The sequence below is a fragment of the Colias croceus genome, chromosome 12, assembly GCF_905220415.1.
Source record: "Colias croceus chromosome 12, ilColCroc2.1".
Classification (NCBI taxonomy): domain Eukaryota; kingdom Metazoa; phylum Arthropoda; class Insecta; order Lepidoptera; family Pieridae; genus Colias; species Colias croceus.
In genome coordinates, this window is record NC_059548.1 from 1027743 (window position 1) to 1048078 (window position 20336).

Genomic DNA, 20336 nt, shown 5'->3' on the forward strand with positions numbered 1-20336 from the left:
ATTTTAACCCAAAAATAATATTAGGTATGTAGCTTTGTAAGTCTGTGATAACTAAAAAATAAAATAATGGAGAATTCGAATAAGATAAAGTACATTATCTTATCTAGATAAACATCCTACTTATATTATAAATGCGTAAGTTTGTGAGGATGTGTGTGTGTGTGTGTGTTTGTTACTCTTTCACGCAAATACTACTGAACCGATTAAAATGAAATTAAGCACACATGTAGAGGGTAACTTGGGTTAACACATAGGATAGGTTTTATCCCGGAAATTCCACGGGGAAGGGAACAATGAGGGTTTTCCTTTGAAAACGCAGGCAAAGCCGCGGGAGGAAATCTAGTGTTATATATAGGTATTTATAGATTAATAATGATGTTATTAGAATAGAATAGAATAGAATCATTATTTGTATAGATACAACTTTTGAATAGTTATAATAATATATATAGTATAGTATTTTCGATGCATACCTATTATGAACAACTGACCAATCATTGTTTAAACAGCCTAATATAGCCAATTGTTTAAGAAGCCTAATATCTAAGATATATCAATCAGTTATTATTTACATTTAGCCAGCTTTCACGAATGTCACCATTTCTTATAAAATTATAATATCAAGGCTGGTAGCTTTGAGCAAAAACTTGAGGGATATCCTTTAACTCGTTATGCAAATTAACTCATTATATTTTAAAATTAAATTGATAGTAGACTAGTATTTACATGGCATATTATTATTATCAAATTGTGTTTAAAATTATAAATAATAAACATTGATACAATTTTGTTATTATTTTAATTTTGAAATTACAAGTATTGCGTTTGAAATAATAAGTATTGTAAACATAAGATCAAAAATAAGCAGTCGGTGCTAATACCGACTTAGTGGTGGTCGTGTCTGACAGTTATAAGTGGTTTGTGATGAGATAACGTCAATATATTATTCAAAACAAACATGGGTGTCGTGGAAGGTGAAAGTTTACGGCCGAGTGAGTATTTTTAGCTATTTTTATTATAAATAAATATTTCAGGACAATTTTCACACACGGCACGATATGATCCCATACTAAGTTTTCGCTTGTGTTATGGGAACCAGATGGCTGATAAAAATACATATTATATAAATATAAATAAATACTTATATAGATAATACACACCCAGACACAGAGCAAACATCTATATGTTCATCACACAAATATTTACCCTGGTTGGTAATCGAACCCACGACCTCTGGCCTGGAAGGCGGGCCACTACCAACTAAGCCAACCGGTCAGTCGGTTATAACATCATGTCGCGAAATTTTTGAGTATAATTTGTGTATAGATTACTTTAGAACGCTCGAAACTGTATTAGATTTTTGTGGTAGATTCGTCTCAGTTAACAGAGACACCGCGAATGTCATAATTAAAAAAAAATACAAATGTCAGTTATTGGCGCCAAATTAAAAAAAAAACTTATTAGTCTGTCAATGCGGCCATTGACATTTCGGAAATGTAAAAAAGAAAACAAGTGACAGGAACCAAATTACAGACTTAATTTGTGGCGTCAAATTACAAACTTTTTTTTAGAAATTTTTTAATTACAAATTGTTATACATAGTTGGTTTATACATTAATAATTAGTAATTTAGTTTTATTATAACAAACGTAAGTATGTTAATTAAACAGTGTTTTATTTATAACTAGATTTCCGCCCGCGGCTTCGCCCGCGTTTGCAAAGGAAAACCCGCATAGTTCCCGTTCCCGTGGGATTTCCGGGATAAAAACTATCCTATGTGTTAATCCAAGTTACCCTCTATATGTGTGCTAAATTTCATTGTAATCGGTTCAGTAGTTTTAACGTGAAAGAGTAACAAACATCCATACATCCATACATCCATACAAACTTTCGCATTTATACTATTAGTAGGATGAAAACAACAAATCTTTGTTTATAAAACAAAGTCGAGCTAGTTACGTAATTTACACCATATTTTATAGTTTAATAATGGCTTGACCAATTTTTATCGTAAATTTAAACGCAATTTCAAACATAAAGTGGACACACATTTTAAGATATTTTGTGTATTATTCTTAAATGCATGTATAATAGTAACCACATTCATAATTAAACATAAACAAACCCTATGGCTAGGCAAAACAGTAGAGATAATTTATTTCTGAACTAGCCAACGCACGCAACTTTGCTCTCAAAAATCGTTTTTTCCCGTTTTTGCAACATTTTTTATTACTACTAAACTGGCTAAAACTTGGTGATAATACAAAAGCCCGTTGCAATAAAATAGCATGCATATGCTAATTCAAACTCTCTATGTGTGTGCCAAATTTCATGTATATCGTGTGCAGTTTTTGCGTGAAGGAGTAACAAACACACACACACATCCTCACAAACTTTCGCATTTAATTTAATTTAATTTCTTAATATTAGTAGGAAGAGCTGCGTTACAAGTTGTAAAACACTGGATATAATGTAGATGTTATAGTAAACGCAAAAACTAACGATAAATGTACAAAGGCTTAATACGGAAATAATCTGCACAAGGTGACTCGTAAAAAATGTCGTCGGAAATACGACGCAGATGATTGAAACTCTTTCCTATTTCTTGATGTTTTATTTGATGAATAAAGTTAACATAATAGAATTAAATAGTGACTTTTATTTATTACATGTATTATATTTATTTACTATGCTTTTGTTTGTTTGTAGCAACGATCCGACTTCATGTTTGTAAATAATTATTACTTGACTAGCTTTCCGCCCGCGGCTACACACGCGTTTTCAAAGAAAAACCCGCAGAGTTCCCGTTCCCGTGGGATTTCTGGAATAAAACCTATCCTATGTGTTAAACCAAGTTACCCTCTATATGTGTGCTAAATTTCATTGTAATCGGTTCAGTAGTATTTGCGTGAAAGAGTAACAAACACACACACACACACACATCCTCACAAACTTTCGCATTTATAATATTAGTAGGATGGCTTTGATAGGAACACACTGCGGAAAGCTAACATTATATACAAGTAAACAACTCAGGAATAATTATATTGTAATTTACATTACTTTAATCATCAGTAACGACAAGCAAGAAATACATTTTTGGAATAACTACGCCATTTGCAATTATGCCAATGTACTTTAGCAGACACTGTAGGCACTACTCTTTCACATAAATAATTATTCTTTATGTAAGAGAATTACGTATTGGCTAAAAGTATTTGTTTTGTTATATAATCTATACTAATTTTAGAAAGCTGACGAGTTTGTTTGAACGCGCTAATCTCGGAAACTACTGGTCCGATTTGAAAAATTATTTCGGTGTTAGATAGCCTATTTATCGAGGAAGGTATATAGGCTATAATATATCATCACGCTACACAGGAGTGGAGCTACGGGGGTGAAACCGCGCGGAGCAGCTAGTACATAATAAAACACATAATAATGTTTAACATATCTACGACATAAATAAACGTTTGATTCGAATAAATATCGAAGTTGTACCTATTGTTTAATATTTATAGATTTTTTATTGAATGCTAGTTGCATTCCACCCGCGGCTTCACCCGCGCAGTCAAAGAAAAACCCGCATAATTCCCGTTCCCGTGGGATTTCCGGGATAAAACCTATCCTATGTCCCGGGGTAAAATGTAGCAGTCTTTTCTCGGGTATCAAAATATCTCTATACCAAATTTCATGCAAATTGGTTCAGTAGTTAAGGCGTGATTGAGTTACAGACAGACAGAGTTACTTTCGCATTTATAATATTAGTATGGAGTATGGATGAAAAGCTACATAGCTGATTCCTATTGAATTTTCTTTTTCAATTTTTCTAGGACAAGTAAAATTTGGTACAATTAAAAAGAGAAATAGGTAAAATCCTGGACCTAATTTGTATTCCCAGTGAGGATTAAGATATAAATGACATGCATACAAATGTAATGCTGATTGCTGATCATACACTGCACCGTAAAGAAAATCTATTTTCTATTATCAATAAATTCTATAATTTATTTATTTATTTATGATAAGGTACCTTACAGCTAGTGATACAATTTTTGAGATGAATAAATACAAAGCTACGCCAATTAAAAGGTAGTGAAATAATATACGTATGTGAACAAAGACAAGTATAAGAATTTTACAAAATATGATATTAAAGAAAAGAGATTTTAATTGTATGTAGCTATAAGTAAGCATTGATCAAGCCCAATAAGTATTTATAAAGAAAGAAAATGTTTTAAATAATGATTACCTAATTCAGTTCTTTGCATAAATTCGCGTTATGACATCAGACTAAGGTTCAACGCAAAATGACCTGAAAGTACTTAGTATATAAAACTTAAACTCCTATGATAGATAAATTGGAAAGTATTTTTTGCTGATAACCTGCTTCGCCATTATATTAAATGTATGACAATTATAGTTTAGTACCTATGCTATTAAATTACGATAGTGAAATAATCTTGTTCATTTTCATTGTATTAAATTAGGAGTAAAATATTATGCTTTTTATTTATTTTTATGATGGTAATGGTAACTTATTTATTGCTAATATTTTTTAAATTAAATTAAATTGTTCTGAATATTAACGTGTCTGTTGGATGGTAAATGCCATTCATTGTTAAAAAAACGTTCATGTTTTATAATAATTATAATGTAATTTACACCACAACATCTTATAAGAGTGATTCTAAAGAACAAGTTGTTCTAGGAATGGTTTCCACTATTATTTAGCAAATATTAGTTAGCTAGGTATCCCTACTATTCCCTCCTACTTAATATTATAAATGCGAAAGTAACTCTGTGTGTCTGTTACGCTTTCCCGCTTATACCTCTCAACCGATTTTGATGAAATTTGGTACAGACAATCTTTAGATCCTGAGAAAGAACAAAGGCTACCTTTTATTGCGAAATATGTACCACGGGCGAAGCCGGGGCGGACTTCTAGTAGACAAATAAATGAATGCATTATGGAATTTTCAACGTACGCATTACTATTGGCCTTTAACCGCGGAGATATCAATCATAGCAAAGGGCATCCAGTAAGTATTGCATCGTGGGTTCAAAGAACATTAACTTAGGCGTCATATTATATTACACACTAGCTTTCTGCCCGTGGCTTCGCCCTCTTTGTCTAAAGCCGAATAAATGATATACTAAAGTAGAAATAATAATAGCGTTTATTTCTTATTCTTTCATAGACATAGACATGGACATATTCAATATAGTTTTGTTCACAAGTAAAAAGTATAAGTGGCACCCGTTTTAGGCTTAGTTCGAAGAACTAGCCTGTATATACAGATAAATGAATAAATGAATGAAATGATAGCCATAATCAAAATTTACAAACACTAAATTTCAATAATCACAAACACTCTTTTATTTATTTACTAGCTTCCGCCCACGACTTTGTACGTGCATCCCCGTTTTTCCCCGTTCCCGCAAGAATTTCGGGAAATCCTTTCTTAGGGAACGCCAATGTTATGACATCTAACTGCATGCTAAATTTCAGCCCGATACGTCCAGTGGTTTGGGCTGTGCGTTGATAGATCACTATATCAGTCACCTTTGAGTTTTATATATATATAGATTTAACTCTTTTATAGTTGTACAGATAGGTTAACCTTAGAACTACTTATAGATAGAACAGAGTACAACTATTTTGGCGGCCTTATCACTTAATAGTGATCTCTTCCAGGCAACCACGGTAAAAGGTAAACAAGCAAAATGATCACTACTTTTATTCATTGCACGCTATAGTATGGGAATTCATTTCGAAACATATTCTCTGAAGTAACCAAAAAAGAAAATGTAGCCCACAATATTTTGTAATCTGAACCTTTGATATAAACAGATTTTAATCTATCTGTTTGAATTCTTAGGCCTATCAAAACTGGCACTAAATTAATTTAATGTTTTTTTTTTCATTTTGATTTCAGAGGGCCTCGGGGTCCGCCATGCACAGACCTTCCTCCTTTTCATGGCCATGCTGTTGGCGTTCTGCATGCGCGTCAACATAAGCATGGCCATCGTTGACATGACCAATGAAAAGAATGAAACGGTAAGTTTTATATTACTTATCCTCTATTAAGGAGAAAACTAGGATTATTAGTTTACAATGTTAGGTTTATAGGGATACTAGAGGTCCGCCCCAGCTTCGCCCGTGGTACATATTTCGCAATAAAAGGTAGCCTATGTCCTTTCTCGGGTATCAAAATATCTCCATACCAAATTTCATGCAAATTGATTAATTAATTACTACCTTTCCTCCCGCGTTTTCAAAGAAAAACCCGCATATCTCCCGTTCCCGTGGGACTTCCGAGATAAAACCTAGCCTATGTGTTAATCCAAGGTATTCTTTATACAAATAAATAGAATATTACAATTGCTTGGAACTACAACTTACTACACTAACAAAGTTACCGAATACTTTCTGCCACCTTTGTTTATAAACATGTAAACCTCTGTTAGCGTTTAGCTACTATTATGTATTCAGTGCTTCAGTCAAAATAATCCATATTAATATTATATATAGTAACTCTGTCTGTCTGTTACTCAATCACGCCTAGACAACTGAACCAATTTGCATGAAATTTGGTATGGCGATATTTTGATACCCGAGAAAGGACATAAGCTACCTTTTATTGCGAAATATGTACCACAGGCGAAGCCGGGGTGGACCACTACAAAGGTACAATTTTGATAATTGGTTGGTCACCAACCAAACGATAAACATGAAGGTTACTTCAAAAAAATAAAAAGTTCACTGCTATTGCAGTTATTTATTTTGAAGAACAATAATTACTGAAAACAGATAACAAAAGATTTAAAAATAAAACTTATCGCGAGTTAATTTGATAAAATAGTAATAAAATTTGCTCATTAAACTAAGGGTCAAATAATGTATAGAAATAACAAATTTGATGAATTATCGTAAGTTTTACAAGGGGTTATCTGGAATGGCGTCTGGGTTAATAAGACAATGATAATACATGTATCCCCTCATTATTGCAAAATTTCCATTCATAGTGGAATTATTTGAATACGACAAACCAAAACGTGTTATCGTGGTCAAAAAAAAATTAGTGTAACAATTTTTCGTTACGCGTGACATTTTTCCGTTACGCGCCATCTTTTTCTTATCCCTACCACGAGTGATTCGACGTATTTCTGTAAAGTTGCATATAGTAAAAATCACTTCTTACGTGTGTACACTAGTATCTGCACGCACACATTTTGTTTTGTAACTCGGATTGTAAAAATATTTTTTTCTCACTTGGAGACTAAAAAATAAACTCAAAATACGATATTCGTGTATCGTATATTGTGACAAGTTTAATGCTTGATAAACTTTCTTATAACTTTGATAACATATCGATATTAAGACAAACTGTATCATTTTATGCTCTTATCATTCATAATCATTGATATCAAACATCTACGTTAGTGGTCTAACTGATGAGTAACTGTATTTCGTGTTATTCTTCTTATTTTTGTCAGAATTACTAGATAAATTTCTAAATAGACACACCACGCTTTATTGTCCTTATCAATAGTTAATTTGAAAAAAAAAACATTAAAAAAGGCGATTAGAATCCGCACTTAAGACCGCTTGGTCACTTTCCACCATCTTCACTACTAATTATAAAACAAAGTCGCTTGCTGCATCTCTATGATCTGTATGAGTGTATGCTTAGATATTTAAAATAACGTAATCGATTTTGATGTTTTTTTTTAAATAATGTCAGTGAATAATTTATTAAGTTTTGTACAAAGCGGGCGAAGCCGCGCGCGGATAGCTAGTACATTATATATTTTGTAAACACAATTTCAAACACTCGGCTTTGTTATTATGATGTTAAAAAAAACTAACATATTTAAAATTGAATTATGTTTTTTCTAATTACTTAAAAAAGTACTAAGTACGCGACAAAAGTTTTAATAGCCACCAGGCTCAGTGAGACGTGACTAAGTTCCAACAGTCAATGAATTTGTCCCAAGTTTTAACCGGCTTCTGAATGAGATACGAATTGAATTATATAAAACTTAGGATTCGACTGCGCTGTTCAATTATACTATCAGCTTTTGTAACTGATTGGAATTTCAAGTCTGCATGAGATTGAAGACTAATTTACATTGGAATACTAGCTTATCCCACGCGGTTTTCTTTTTGTCTAAAACTTAATAGATTATACAGTAATACCTTCCTCGAGAATCACTCTATCTATAAAAAACGCATCAAAATCCGTTGCGTAGGCTGAGATATTTAAATTGTTTAAAGATCTAACATGTAAAGGGACAGATAGACAGCGGGAAGCGAGGGAAGCTTTATTTTATACTATGTTGATAATTCCCTATCACCTTTTTTAAACAAAAAATTGCATTATCTACGTACCTAATTTTACTGGAAATTTTTTGCCATTTGTAAGCCTACTTATTATTAGCAATCAAGTAGGTCGTCATTCTTTGTTAGTCTTCTGACTTCTCAAATTATGCAAAAACTTGCGAAAGTAGTAGCTTATAAATTCGCTTGCAATACTATAGATAAACACGGATATTGATAACTAAGGCTAGCCTCCGCAAACGTGTTTCAAGTTGTCCTAACCATGACCGACTGCCAGGGTGACACCAGAATTAAAATAAATAAATGTCTAATGGTCTGCTATGATGCTATGTTATTTCATTTTAAGCTGATAAAAAGAAGCATTTAAACGTAATATAAAAAATTTGGCATGCTACAATGTCATGGTAAGATAAACAAATAAACGAAATAGTTGTTGGTGTTTATCATGTCAAAATACCAGTTTTTACCTGCACTTATACCATGCTCGACTCCCACTTACATTTTTGTAAGTGGGAGTCGAGCATGCTTCGGCACGAATTGGGCCACGCTCGCACCGGGGAAGGTACCACACTCTCACAGAATATCGGCGCCATAGTGACAGTTTACTGTCGCGTTCCGTACGGTGAGTGAGGGGTCCGGAGGCCCACATCCCTTCCCATCCCCTACCCATCCTCTCCTTCCCTATCCTCATTCCCTCCCATCCTCGCCCCTTCTACCTAACTCCTTCAAAATCCCCTTGAGGACAGCAACACATCCACTTCCCAGTGGAGTGGATGCTTATGGGCGGCGTGTATCGCTTAACACCAGGCGACGTGTCTGCTCGTTTGCTGTCCTATACCATAAAAAAAACTTACATTTTTAAAGGGAAAAGATTAGTATATGAGTGTTTAATATGAATTCCAAATTCAATATAACTACAGGACCGATTTGAAAAATTATTTCCTGAGGGACATAGGCTATAGGTATTTTAGTGGATTTTTATAGGTATTTTACCAGGTCATACCGATCCCGATTCCATAATTATTAAGAACTAGTTGTGCACTGTGCCTGTGCATGCGGTTTTATCCGCAGTGCTCCACTCCTGTTGATCTTAGCGTGATGATATAATATAGCATATAGCCTTCCTCGATAAATCTAACTATATGGGCTATCTAGATCAAAGATTTTCCGTATAGTAAGTAAATATTTTGACGTAACTTATTAACACAGATAAGCTTCACCGCTAGAAACAAGTGAGTTAAATGTTTTTACGATATCGAAATGTGTATTTTAAATTTGCATTGCGATTACATTTAATTTGAGGAATACTTGGTTGTTAAAAAGTAACTACGTAGGTATATATTCGTGCCACAAAGAACCTATAAAATTCGTTGCAGTAGTAAACTTTTTTAAATTGAATTTAGTGTAGAGTTATAAGAATGTACATATTATAAGAATTGTTACATGACGTGTTTAATATGAAAGTAATATTTAACAAACACACACAAATAATTAATGGATATTTTAAAGTTTATAACCTTCGGTTTTGAAAATATATTTGCATAGTGAATGTCGTCAATCGTGTTTGATATAGGGCAATGTATTGCAATTCAAAAGGATATAATCCTTAGGATTAATCAACTCGACCTAGACATCTTGTTAATTAAATACTCGTATTTAACAAAGAATTCGGTTTAATGGGCAAAAGAATTCGGTTTATACAAGAGCAGTAAAACTAGAAGATTATAATCTTCTAGTTTTACAGAAAATAAATGTGAGGGCAAATGTATCAGACATTTAATTACTTTATTTCTTCTACAGGTTTGTTCAAAAGATTGAGACATTAGGTACTTTATACAAAACATGTTTAAAAAACAATTTCATCATTTATCATTCCTAATTAAATGTAACGCACATAATTTATACATATTCAATTTTTTATCACCTAAATATTCCCTTATGCTTCTGTATTTATTGTACACATATTTTGTTCCTTTATTTATACCTTGCTCATTATCATCAAAGTTCTCTTCCTACAGTATTTCGACTGGAGCTACAGCATCCAGTCCATGATCCTGTCTTCCTTCTTCTGGGGCTACGTTATCCTGCAGATACCTGGTGGTGTCCTGGCTAGGAAGTTTGGGGGAAAAGTGCTCATCACCATCTCCGTTGGGGTTAACTCTTTGCTGTCTTTGTTGATGCCATTTTTGGCTAAACTGGTGAGTAACATTATTATTTTTTTTAATGTCAGAGCAAGCAAAGGGGCAGGTGGGCCACCTGATGTTAAGTGGTCACCACCGTTCACCACGTTCACAACAGATCTAGTGTTGCAAGTGCTTTGCCGGCTTTTTATGGACAAATAAGCTCTTTTCTTGAAGGCCCCAATGTCGTAGTTGTTCGGGATCACCGCAGGTGGCAAATCGTGTAATCAATTATGTACCTAATTTATATGGAATCAGTTTATTTTAACACTTTATTCCATTATATCTTAACACATATTCTCTATCTTTTTTCTTTATCTGAATGAAGTAACAATTTAATTCTATATGAAGAATGAAATGCTTGTAGCCTTAGCGAAGGAATAATTGATTCTAAAGTCAAGTTTGATTAACAATGAGCCAAAGCTCTGTACTTGGCAATATTTTGGTCACCTGCGTTAATTTAAAAGACCTTTTCCCCACCCACTAATCCTTAATAACTATAATAATGTCAAATTTCCAGGGAGGTTGGCAATTAGTGATCGTTTGTAGAACTCTTCAAGGTCTGACCCAGGCTTTCGTTTACCCTTCCATGCACCATTTAGTAAGCCAGTGGGTTCCACTAGAGGAAAAGGGCACACTAACCACTATTATTTATGCTGGTGAGTAGAAATTAAAGAATTTAAAACATCATAATATTATTCTGTTGATCTTTTTTCTTTGAATCTTGAACAGGGATGTTAGACTAGGAACGTATTAGAAGACTCTATCTACATGCACACAAGTTGTATTAATCCCTTTTAGTATCGTCAGTATTAAAATATTCGAAAAAAGAAATATATTTATTGAAGGAACCACATTTCGTAATTTTCTCTTTCTTTAAAACTTGATGAAAAGAAACATCGTTAAAAATTCACAGCATGTATTTTTGTAATTATTAGTCTCATTAAAGATTTCTACAAGGATTTTCGCTACTTTTATAATGAGGTTATGTTCTTAAATTATTTGTTCGATAAGTCCGAAAAATATCCTATTTTGCGAAAAATGGAGAGCTATGTTACACGTGTACGTATGTATGTATATTTTTTTCATCTACTCGAGTATCTATATATTATTTTCTTTGTCATGCTCTACAGCCCAAACCAGATTTTGACATATACGGCAAGTTGCAATCATCAAAATGTGGTAGTGGCATAGGCTTCATAAATTATCAGGGTCTTTTGTTTCGATGATAGTAATAATTTTTGTCACAAATTCCAGGTGCTCAGCTCGGAATTGCCCTGCAACTTATAGCCTCTGGTTTCCTGGCTGAAGCATGGGGTTGGCAGGCCATCTTCTACGCGACCGGCAGTTTGGGGATGGTGTGGACAGTGGTGTACATCTTCATTGGTGGTGCTTGTCCAGAGGACTCGAAACTGATATCACAAGAGGAGTTACTGTATATACGGACGTCGTTGGGAAGAGTTGGTGAACCAAAGGTAAGAAAAGGAAGTTATAATTTTCTTACTAGGGTAAAACTGGGTAAAACGAAGTGAGATGTTAAGCATGCATTCGGAATGACAATGAATTATTGTATTGTATATATCCAATACACTTTTTCTCGTTGAATTATTATGTTGATCATGAATTTAAACTATAAGTTCCACCTATAACTTACAACGAAATTTGGAACAGGTTCGAATATAGGTACAGTGATATTTATTACTGATTTATATTTTATTCCAGCGCTACAAGACTCCTTGGTCTAAAATCATCTTCTGCCTTCCATTTTGGGCGGCAGTGGTCGGACACTGCGGTCAGAATTGGGGCTTCTTTACCCTGATGACTGAAATGCCTACATATATGGCTAAAGTACTTAATGTTAATTTAACTAAGGTGCGTATTTATAGTATTTTTTATTAATTATAAAGTACTAGCTTACCGCCCGCGGCTTCGCCCGCTTTGTCTAAAACCTAATAAATTATATACTAAAACCTTCCTCTTGAATCACTCTATCTATTAAAAAACCGCATCAGTATCCGTTGCGTAATTTTAAAGATTTAAGCATACAAAGAGACATAGGGAAATAGGGACAGAGAAAGCGACTTTGTTTTATACTATGTATTAATTAATTTTCTGTCCTGTTCAAATAGTTTGGTAGGCATCATAAGTTTGTCTGTTTATTTGTAATTGAAAAAAAAAAAAACATAGCTACTCGAACAAAAAATCATACCTACATAGATTGTGATGTATATTATCTGCATAACGTTTAGTATAAGGTATAATATGATACACTAAAACGCTCCAAATATATTGTTATTTCCTTTCAGAACGGAGTGTTGTCATCATTACCATATTTGGCGATGTACGCTCTCAGCTTCCCCATGGGAATTATGACAGATTTAATCGTCAAAAAGGGTTGGCTTAGTATGTCGAATACCAGGAAATTGTCCAATTCTATAGGTAGGTTCATACCTATTATAAATGTTATACAGACGAGGGATAATGAATAAATTTTCATTAACAAATCGATTCTTGGGCTTTTCATGCAGCGCCATCTAGTTTTAAACTGACTAAAGCTTATACTATCCATTCTAGTTATGTGATAAACTTGTTCATATAATTTGAATTTAATTCGAATAATTTATGAATTAAACCATGCAATAAATAATTGTGTGAACACGTGGTAGCGTGTGGCAACTGCCATCCGGATAGCGCTACCCACGGTGGTAGCGGATACGGCTCTAATCTGAACAGACCTTTATCGAGAAGTAGATATTTTTCAAGAAAGTAATGGAACTCAAAAATGTCACAATAATTGTACATCTCAGACTAAACTTAAATTTGATACGAGATAACGTTTTGTATCCTTATCATCCAAGAATATTATTTGTGTTTATAAAAAACAACTTTAATTAAATAATAATTGTACATAAATATAGAATAACATGCATTTTACAGGTCTATGGGGTCCAGCCGTAGCTCTAATAGGTCTATCTTACATACCTGAAGGAAACATGGTCCTCGCGGTTATAATGCTGACAATTACAGTTGGCATAAATGCTGGCCAATACACTGGGTACATGGTAAATTACGAATTTAATTAATTATATTTATATTACTTATATAATATATAAATAAAGTACAATTTCTTATTAAAATAAAACTGCTAAAGTTTATAAGTAATAATGGTTTATGAGTAGCTGGCAAAAGACGAAGTTCAATAAATTTATTTTCGAACACTGTTTTTAAAACGCCTAAAATTATAACATACCTAGTTACATAGTATAAAGGTGCAGATTCACAACATTCCATAATTCTAAAATATTTTTTTAATAATAGAAAGAAACTAAATAAAAAAGTAAGTATGAAATATAAAATATAAGTGCACCAAGGGAGTAATGTGACTTAAATATACGGCATATAAACGTACGCCGAACATAAAAGTGTCTATTTTTATACTGGATATTTTAATAAAGTAATTGTTATAAAAAATTTCCCCTTTCACTTTAGCACGATGTTGACGTAAAAACATTGCATTGCTTTTGTTTTTTCGTCAGGCGTTATACATTACATAGATTACGTGTAGCACAAAAAGATATAAAAGTTCACTTTTCCTGAAAGGGCGGGAAATTTTGTTCAAAACTTTCTTTGAAAATACGAGCATAAATAACTTGTTTGGTATACCGGAATATTATTAATATACTTTGGTATCGTAATGACTATTTTTTTTATTATTACCATATAATAATAATAATATGTTTATAATATATATTATCACCTTAATCTTTGTAACATACAAGGTCATTAATATACTTAATTATGCGTATTTAAATATTACAATTACAGCTAGTGTTCATCGACCTGGCACCAAACTTCGTAGCAAATCTTATGGGCATATCGAATTTCGTGGCAAACATCGTATCTATTATTGCACCTTTAGTGTGCGGATTTATTATCAAAGATGAGGTAAGTTTTTGTACAATACAATAATGTTCGATATTGTTTTATATTTGTATAACTAGCTTAACTATCGCGGCTTCACTTGCTATAATTGCAATTTCATGACAGAATCTCAATTAATAATTCAATTATAAAAACAGTTGTTCTACACGCTTCATTATATTATTAAGAAGCCCTGCCGCGGTAAAGCTATTGCATAGCATGCCTTCAAGCCACACCTCAGTCAGGGAGCGTGAGGTTTTTTCTTTACGGAGTTTCTCGATTCGGGCCGCGCGCTCAAGGCCCACGATAGAAGCTATGCAATAGCTTAATTAGTTAATTACAATATTATCAAAAACTAGTAATATAGCATAAGCAAAAACTAGTAATATTTACAACAAACAGACTTCAAATATAAACAAATTTAATCTCATTCTCGTATCTTTTTAACTCCATCGCAACATTTTTCAGTCGGACCCCGCTGAGTGGCGCAAAGTTTTCTTCCTGGCGTCAGCTGTGTATTTCTTTACCAATTTATTCTTCATTCTGTTCACGACGTCAGATAGACGGCCCTGGAATGACCCTGAAGATGAAGATATTGGTTAGTCTTATAATATTGTCTCTTTTTTATAATTATTATGATTATGTGTGGATTTATGTGCAATACGAACAGTTTTAAATGAATATTTTTGAATTTTTGGTTAAAATAATAATATAATAAGACATGCATCGTATAAAGAAAATTCACTCCAATCAGTTCATCAATTTTGTCATTTGTAATACCTATAATAATAATACCTATTTTATATTGCTAATAATATAGAACTAATCTCCATGTTTCCTCGTGATATTCAAATAAAAATAAAAAAAAACTTTCATATAAATTAAAAAGTCTTCTTATATAAACAAATCTTTTTCCTGTCTATTAATATTGATTGTCTCTTTTTCAGAAACAAAGCAAGATAATGCTATAAAGGAAAAGGAAAGTAGCGTTCACATGTAAAGAGAAACGCAAGACGTAAATTGTTATTTATTTTTGTACCTGACTGTGATTAAAAAATGTTAATATAATATATAAATTGTAAAATTATAATGTCTTAATTTTCCCTTTCCTGTTTCTTAGTAATTGAAACACTTTCAAATGAGATTATGATAATTCACTTAATAATTTTTACAAAATAAAAGTGGGCACTCATCGTTATATACCCTTTTTTTCAATCAGTAATTTGAAATCTCGTCAAAATCGTTCCAAGCGTTTATGAGGTTAACATAGAGGAATCATTAACTAAATAATACAATTATAAAACACCTAAGTATGCATCAGTAGAACCTTCTCATAAAATAAAAATTTATTTCCATATGTAAGTGAATAAATTGAAGAACGATCTATTATAATAAAAATGATGAGATTCAATTCATCCAAACATTAATATACTTGATTTTCGATTGAATACGATGCTACTAGGTTTTCCAACACTAAAGCAAATGAAATTTTATCATTATGGAAAAAAATAAGAGGTTTTTAATCTATACTAATATTATAAAGCTGAAGAATTTGTTAGTTTGTTTGAACGCGCTAATCTCAGGAACTACTGGTTCGATTTGAAAAATTGTTTCGGTGTTAGATAGCTCATTTATCGAGGAGGGCTATAATCACTACACTTAGACCAACAGGAGCAGAGACACGCGGGTGAAAGCGCGAAGCGCTAGTATTGAGCTTCAAAGATTCAAATTAACATTATAAAATTCATTTATTTTATTGATACTGGCAAGGGACAGAACAGACAGAAACACCTACTTATAAAGCCTACATACCACGCGATTGACAAAATATTGGCCCTTCTGAAGTGTTTATCATACAACCAAATGGATTGGTAAATACGATACCTTTAGAAAAGAATGGAGGCTATTGTTTTTATAAAAACCTTAAGGGTCTGTCTGGACCTTTGCTAATGGACGGAAAATATTAACTGTATGTTCTATGTATGTGTGTGTGTGTGTGACGAGGGAAAAATTAGTTGGTAGTAATTAGAATTGTCCAGTAATATTTTCATTTTTGGCTCTTTAACTAAAGTAGTCTCGTAGGCTAAATTATAAGTCTTCTGTTATATTAAGCTAATGGTAGAATATAATATTATAGAGTACATAATCTATACGAATATTATAAAGCTGAAGAGATTGTTTGTTTGTTTGAACGCGCTCATCTCAGGAACTACTGGTCCGATTTGAAAAATTCATTCAATATCATTATGTTAGGAGCTGAGCAATGCGGGCAAAATCGCGGGGCACAGCTAGCAATAAACAAATTTAGATTTAAATCCATTAAAAGTCTAACTTCTGAACACACCCTGACAGGCATTTATTTCCTACATAAATAGCAGGAAAACAAACATTAACAAAGACAGGCTTGAACCGCGTTTACAAATGGCGTCTCACTTGATGGTCCACAATTTTGCTGAATTATTACATTTCTCTTGGAATGGGCCTGTCTGATAAAATAATGCCAAGGAAAATAAATTTTATGTAACGTTTCGAGTAAATTGTTGCTCTTTTGCAAGAGATGGTACTAATTAAGCTTTTTTACAGGGAATTACATAAATTATCCAATAATTGTGCAGATTTTTATAATAATTACGCATACATTTTAATAAGTGATTCAAGCAGGTTTTGAAATATTTAGAATATATAAATTTACAACAGCTATTGTATAGCACATAGTGCGTAAGAATTCGTTTTTTATGTCTTAAATTTTATCAATATTGGTCGCTGTTTTACGATTCAATATGTTTACTTTAAAACATATATCTCTTTCTTAATCGTTTTTGTATCCTATATAGACGATAAAAATCTTACACGTGTGATTGAGAGATCAGTTGCAGAAGCTACAGTTTAACTTCTTTCTTACAAGGTAAGTAATTAATAATAATAAATATTTCAGGACAATTTTCACACACGCCGGCACGATCTGATCCCATACTAAGCTTTCGCTTGTGTTATGGAAACCAGATGGATGATAAACATACATATATAATTTTAAATAAATACTTATATAGATAATTTACACCCAGACACATCTATGTTCATCACACAAATATTTTCCCATGGTTTGAATCGAACCCACGACCTCTGGCTTGGAAGGCAGGGCCACTACCAACCAAGCCAATCGGTTAGTCAAGTGCGACAAAATTTAAAATATCTATGGTTTAGGTTAAAGGGAAAATGAATGTTTTGCGGTAATTACGGTGTAAAGGATCGTGAACGATAAAGATGATAACAACAAAGTAAAAATCTTACGGTAATTTAACTTTAATTACAGTCATTATTTTCCTTGTAAATTCCGAGACTAAATAACTGCTTATTTTCTTACAACGATGATACACGGATTCTAAGTAGAATAGAGGGTTATTTTTTAATCCTTGTGAAGTTTAATATTTTTAACGTTTTATTAATATGCAAAATCTCCCAAAAATTTTATGGATAGTAACGCACTAGACTCTATAGTCTAAAAAAATTGATATATTTTTGTTAATGTCATATTTTTTTATAAACAACTCAATAATTAATAACGTATATATACGTATAGTATATACGAAGAAGAGGTAGAAAGAAGAATAAATATTGCATGGAAAAAGTTTTGGTCACATAAAGAAATACTAAAAGGGAACTACAGTATGAAGATAAAGAGAACGGTAATGGATACATGTATCTTGCCTAGTCTACTGTATGGTTGTCAAACATGGACCTACACTAATAAAGTAAAACAAAGATTAAATACAACACAAAGGGCAATGGAGAGAAGTATCTTAAATATAAACATTAGAAACAAAATAAGTAACACAACAATACGCCAAAAAACAAAAATTTTAGACGCACTTACCCACGCCTTGAAGTTTAAGTGGCAATGGGCAGGTCACATTTCGCGCTACACTGACAAAAGGTGGACACTGCTAACTACCAGATGGAAGGGACCAGTTTCGGGCAAAAGGAATGTTGGACGTCCATTCAAAAGGTGGTCTGATGATTTTATAGGGGTCGCGGGGAAAAATTGGATTTATAAGGGAAAAGACAGAAATCTTTGGAAGAAAATGGAGGAGGCCTTTACTCAACGAGATCCATACCTCAACTAAATAAACAATAAAACTAACACTTACTAACTAGCATAATAATATACCTACTAATAATACTAACACCATTTGAAATGTAAAATTTGAGTTATGGAATAAAGAAGGCTTTATTATTATTATATACGTATATAATATATATTTCTGACACAATAATTTGACTTGGTTCTTAGATTTTGAGTAGGTAATAGTCACAAAAAAGGACATTTTAAAATGGCTTTCTACTTTAAAAATCATTAGGCCTATATCAGCTTCTACAAGGTAACTAAGTTATTATTACTTCATTATTTTTTTTTATAAAAACAAGGAAAGGAACATACCTACAATTCAATGCCATCACCAGAGGTCAAGCTATAAAAATTATCAGCTCAACAGGGCTCCATGGTTTCTTTAGTCGTGAAATGGGTCGCATCAGTGTTACGCTGAGTTCTGTAGTGTACACTTTGAATGGGAGTCGATTAAGAACATTGAAAAATATTCATGGACGCATTATAAAATAAGTGATGGCTTCTGCGGACAGTGAAAACCGTAGACCTAGTTAGTGCTTTTTTATTTGGTTTTGTTTGTGTGTGGAATAATTAATGTATAATGGTCTTTCAAAGATGCGGATTTTCTTTTTTTATCACGGAAAAGAGAGATGGTTTTTTTTTTTTGGGTTTCATCTTCTCAAGTGTTTAACGTGATCAAGTCTACCTAAACATCTAAACATAAAATATTCACATAAAAAATAAGTGGAGAAAATTATTAATAAATTGCATCCACATTATTTGAGATTTCCTTCAAATATATATGATGGTGGTGGCCAATTGTATCTCATATTATATTTTTATTATCATTCTATAATAATAATTCTTCCTTAACCTCCTAATATTACTCAAAAATAATATTAAATCCGTTATCTTTGAACCAAAACCAACAATACAAAAATAGTGGGAACAATACCTGTTTAAAGAAATTTATTCCCGCCATAAAATTGTATTTATCAAGTATATATTGAAATTATATCTTTTGTTTTCATAAAAGTTAAACCATGTCCCAATAACCTGAAAAATACGAGTCCCAGACTCATTTGAATATATTGTAATCATAAATTTCTGGGCAAATGTTTCTGTAAATAAAATGAAAAAATCATTATTTCATACATTTTCCATGCTATGTGAAACATTAAAAATGATGAACTATAGCTTCAAGATACGCAAAGCTTGTTCTACTGAAAATAGATTGAAAACTTTATTGTGAAAATTGTATGGCAAGATCCCGATCTATTATTAAAAAGTTAATCTGGCTCCACGATACATAATATAATGGCAAGATTCCGATATATTTTCAATAAATAATTATTATTTTACTGACTTCACTTCCTTCATCCCTTATAGATGGTCTAGGTCTACGGCATTTACAGACATTCCTCATGTTCCTCGCCATGCTGTTAGCGTATAGCATGAGAGTCAACTTGAGCATGGCGATAGTCGACATGACTAATAGAGAGAATGAACATGTAAGTATTTATTACACTACATAGTATAAAACAAAGCTGTTTTTTTCTCCCTATGTATGGTTTAATCTTTTAAAATACGCAACGGATTTAAAAGATAGAGTGATTCAAGAGGAGGGTTTTAGTTTATAATTTATTAGGTTGTACACAAAGCGAGCAAAACCGCGGGTGGGAAGCTAGTTTTAAATAAATGTCCAATTCGTTGAAGAAGAAAAATTTGGGAGCTTGTGTGTAATTGTAGATATCTATAATTATCCGCATACTTACTAATATTATAA

The 20336-nt window shown here is 32.5% G+C and overlaps 1 protein-coding gene across 1 annotated transcript in view; it reads left to right on the top strand.

Moving 5' to 3' along the window:
- Positions 1-849: 849 nt before the first annotated feature.
- LOC123696200 overlaps positions 850-20336 on the top strand; it is a 30707-nt gene continuing 11220 nt past the window's right edge. Inside the window, exons 1-11 of the mRNA XM_045642261.1 lie at positions 850-992; positions 5940-6061; positions 10363-10542; positions 11045-11183; positions 11782-11999; positions 12247-12396; positions 12831-12963; positions 13462-13586; positions 14350-14469; positions 14914-15043; positions 19940-20061. Of these exons, the coding sequence (XP_045498217.1) occupies positions 959-992; positions 5940-6061; positions 10363-10542; positions 11045-11183; positions 11782-11999; positions 12247-12396; positions 12831-12963; positions 13462-13586; positions 14350-14469; positions 14914-15043; positions 19940-20061 (1473 nt within the window). The 5' untranslated portion in view covers positions 850-958. The remainder of the gene's footprint in view (positions 993-5939; positions 6062-10362; positions 10543-11044; positions 11184-11781; positions 12000-12246; positions 12397-12830; positions 12964-13461; positions 13587-14349; positions 14470-14913; positions 15044-19939; positions 20062-20336) is intronic.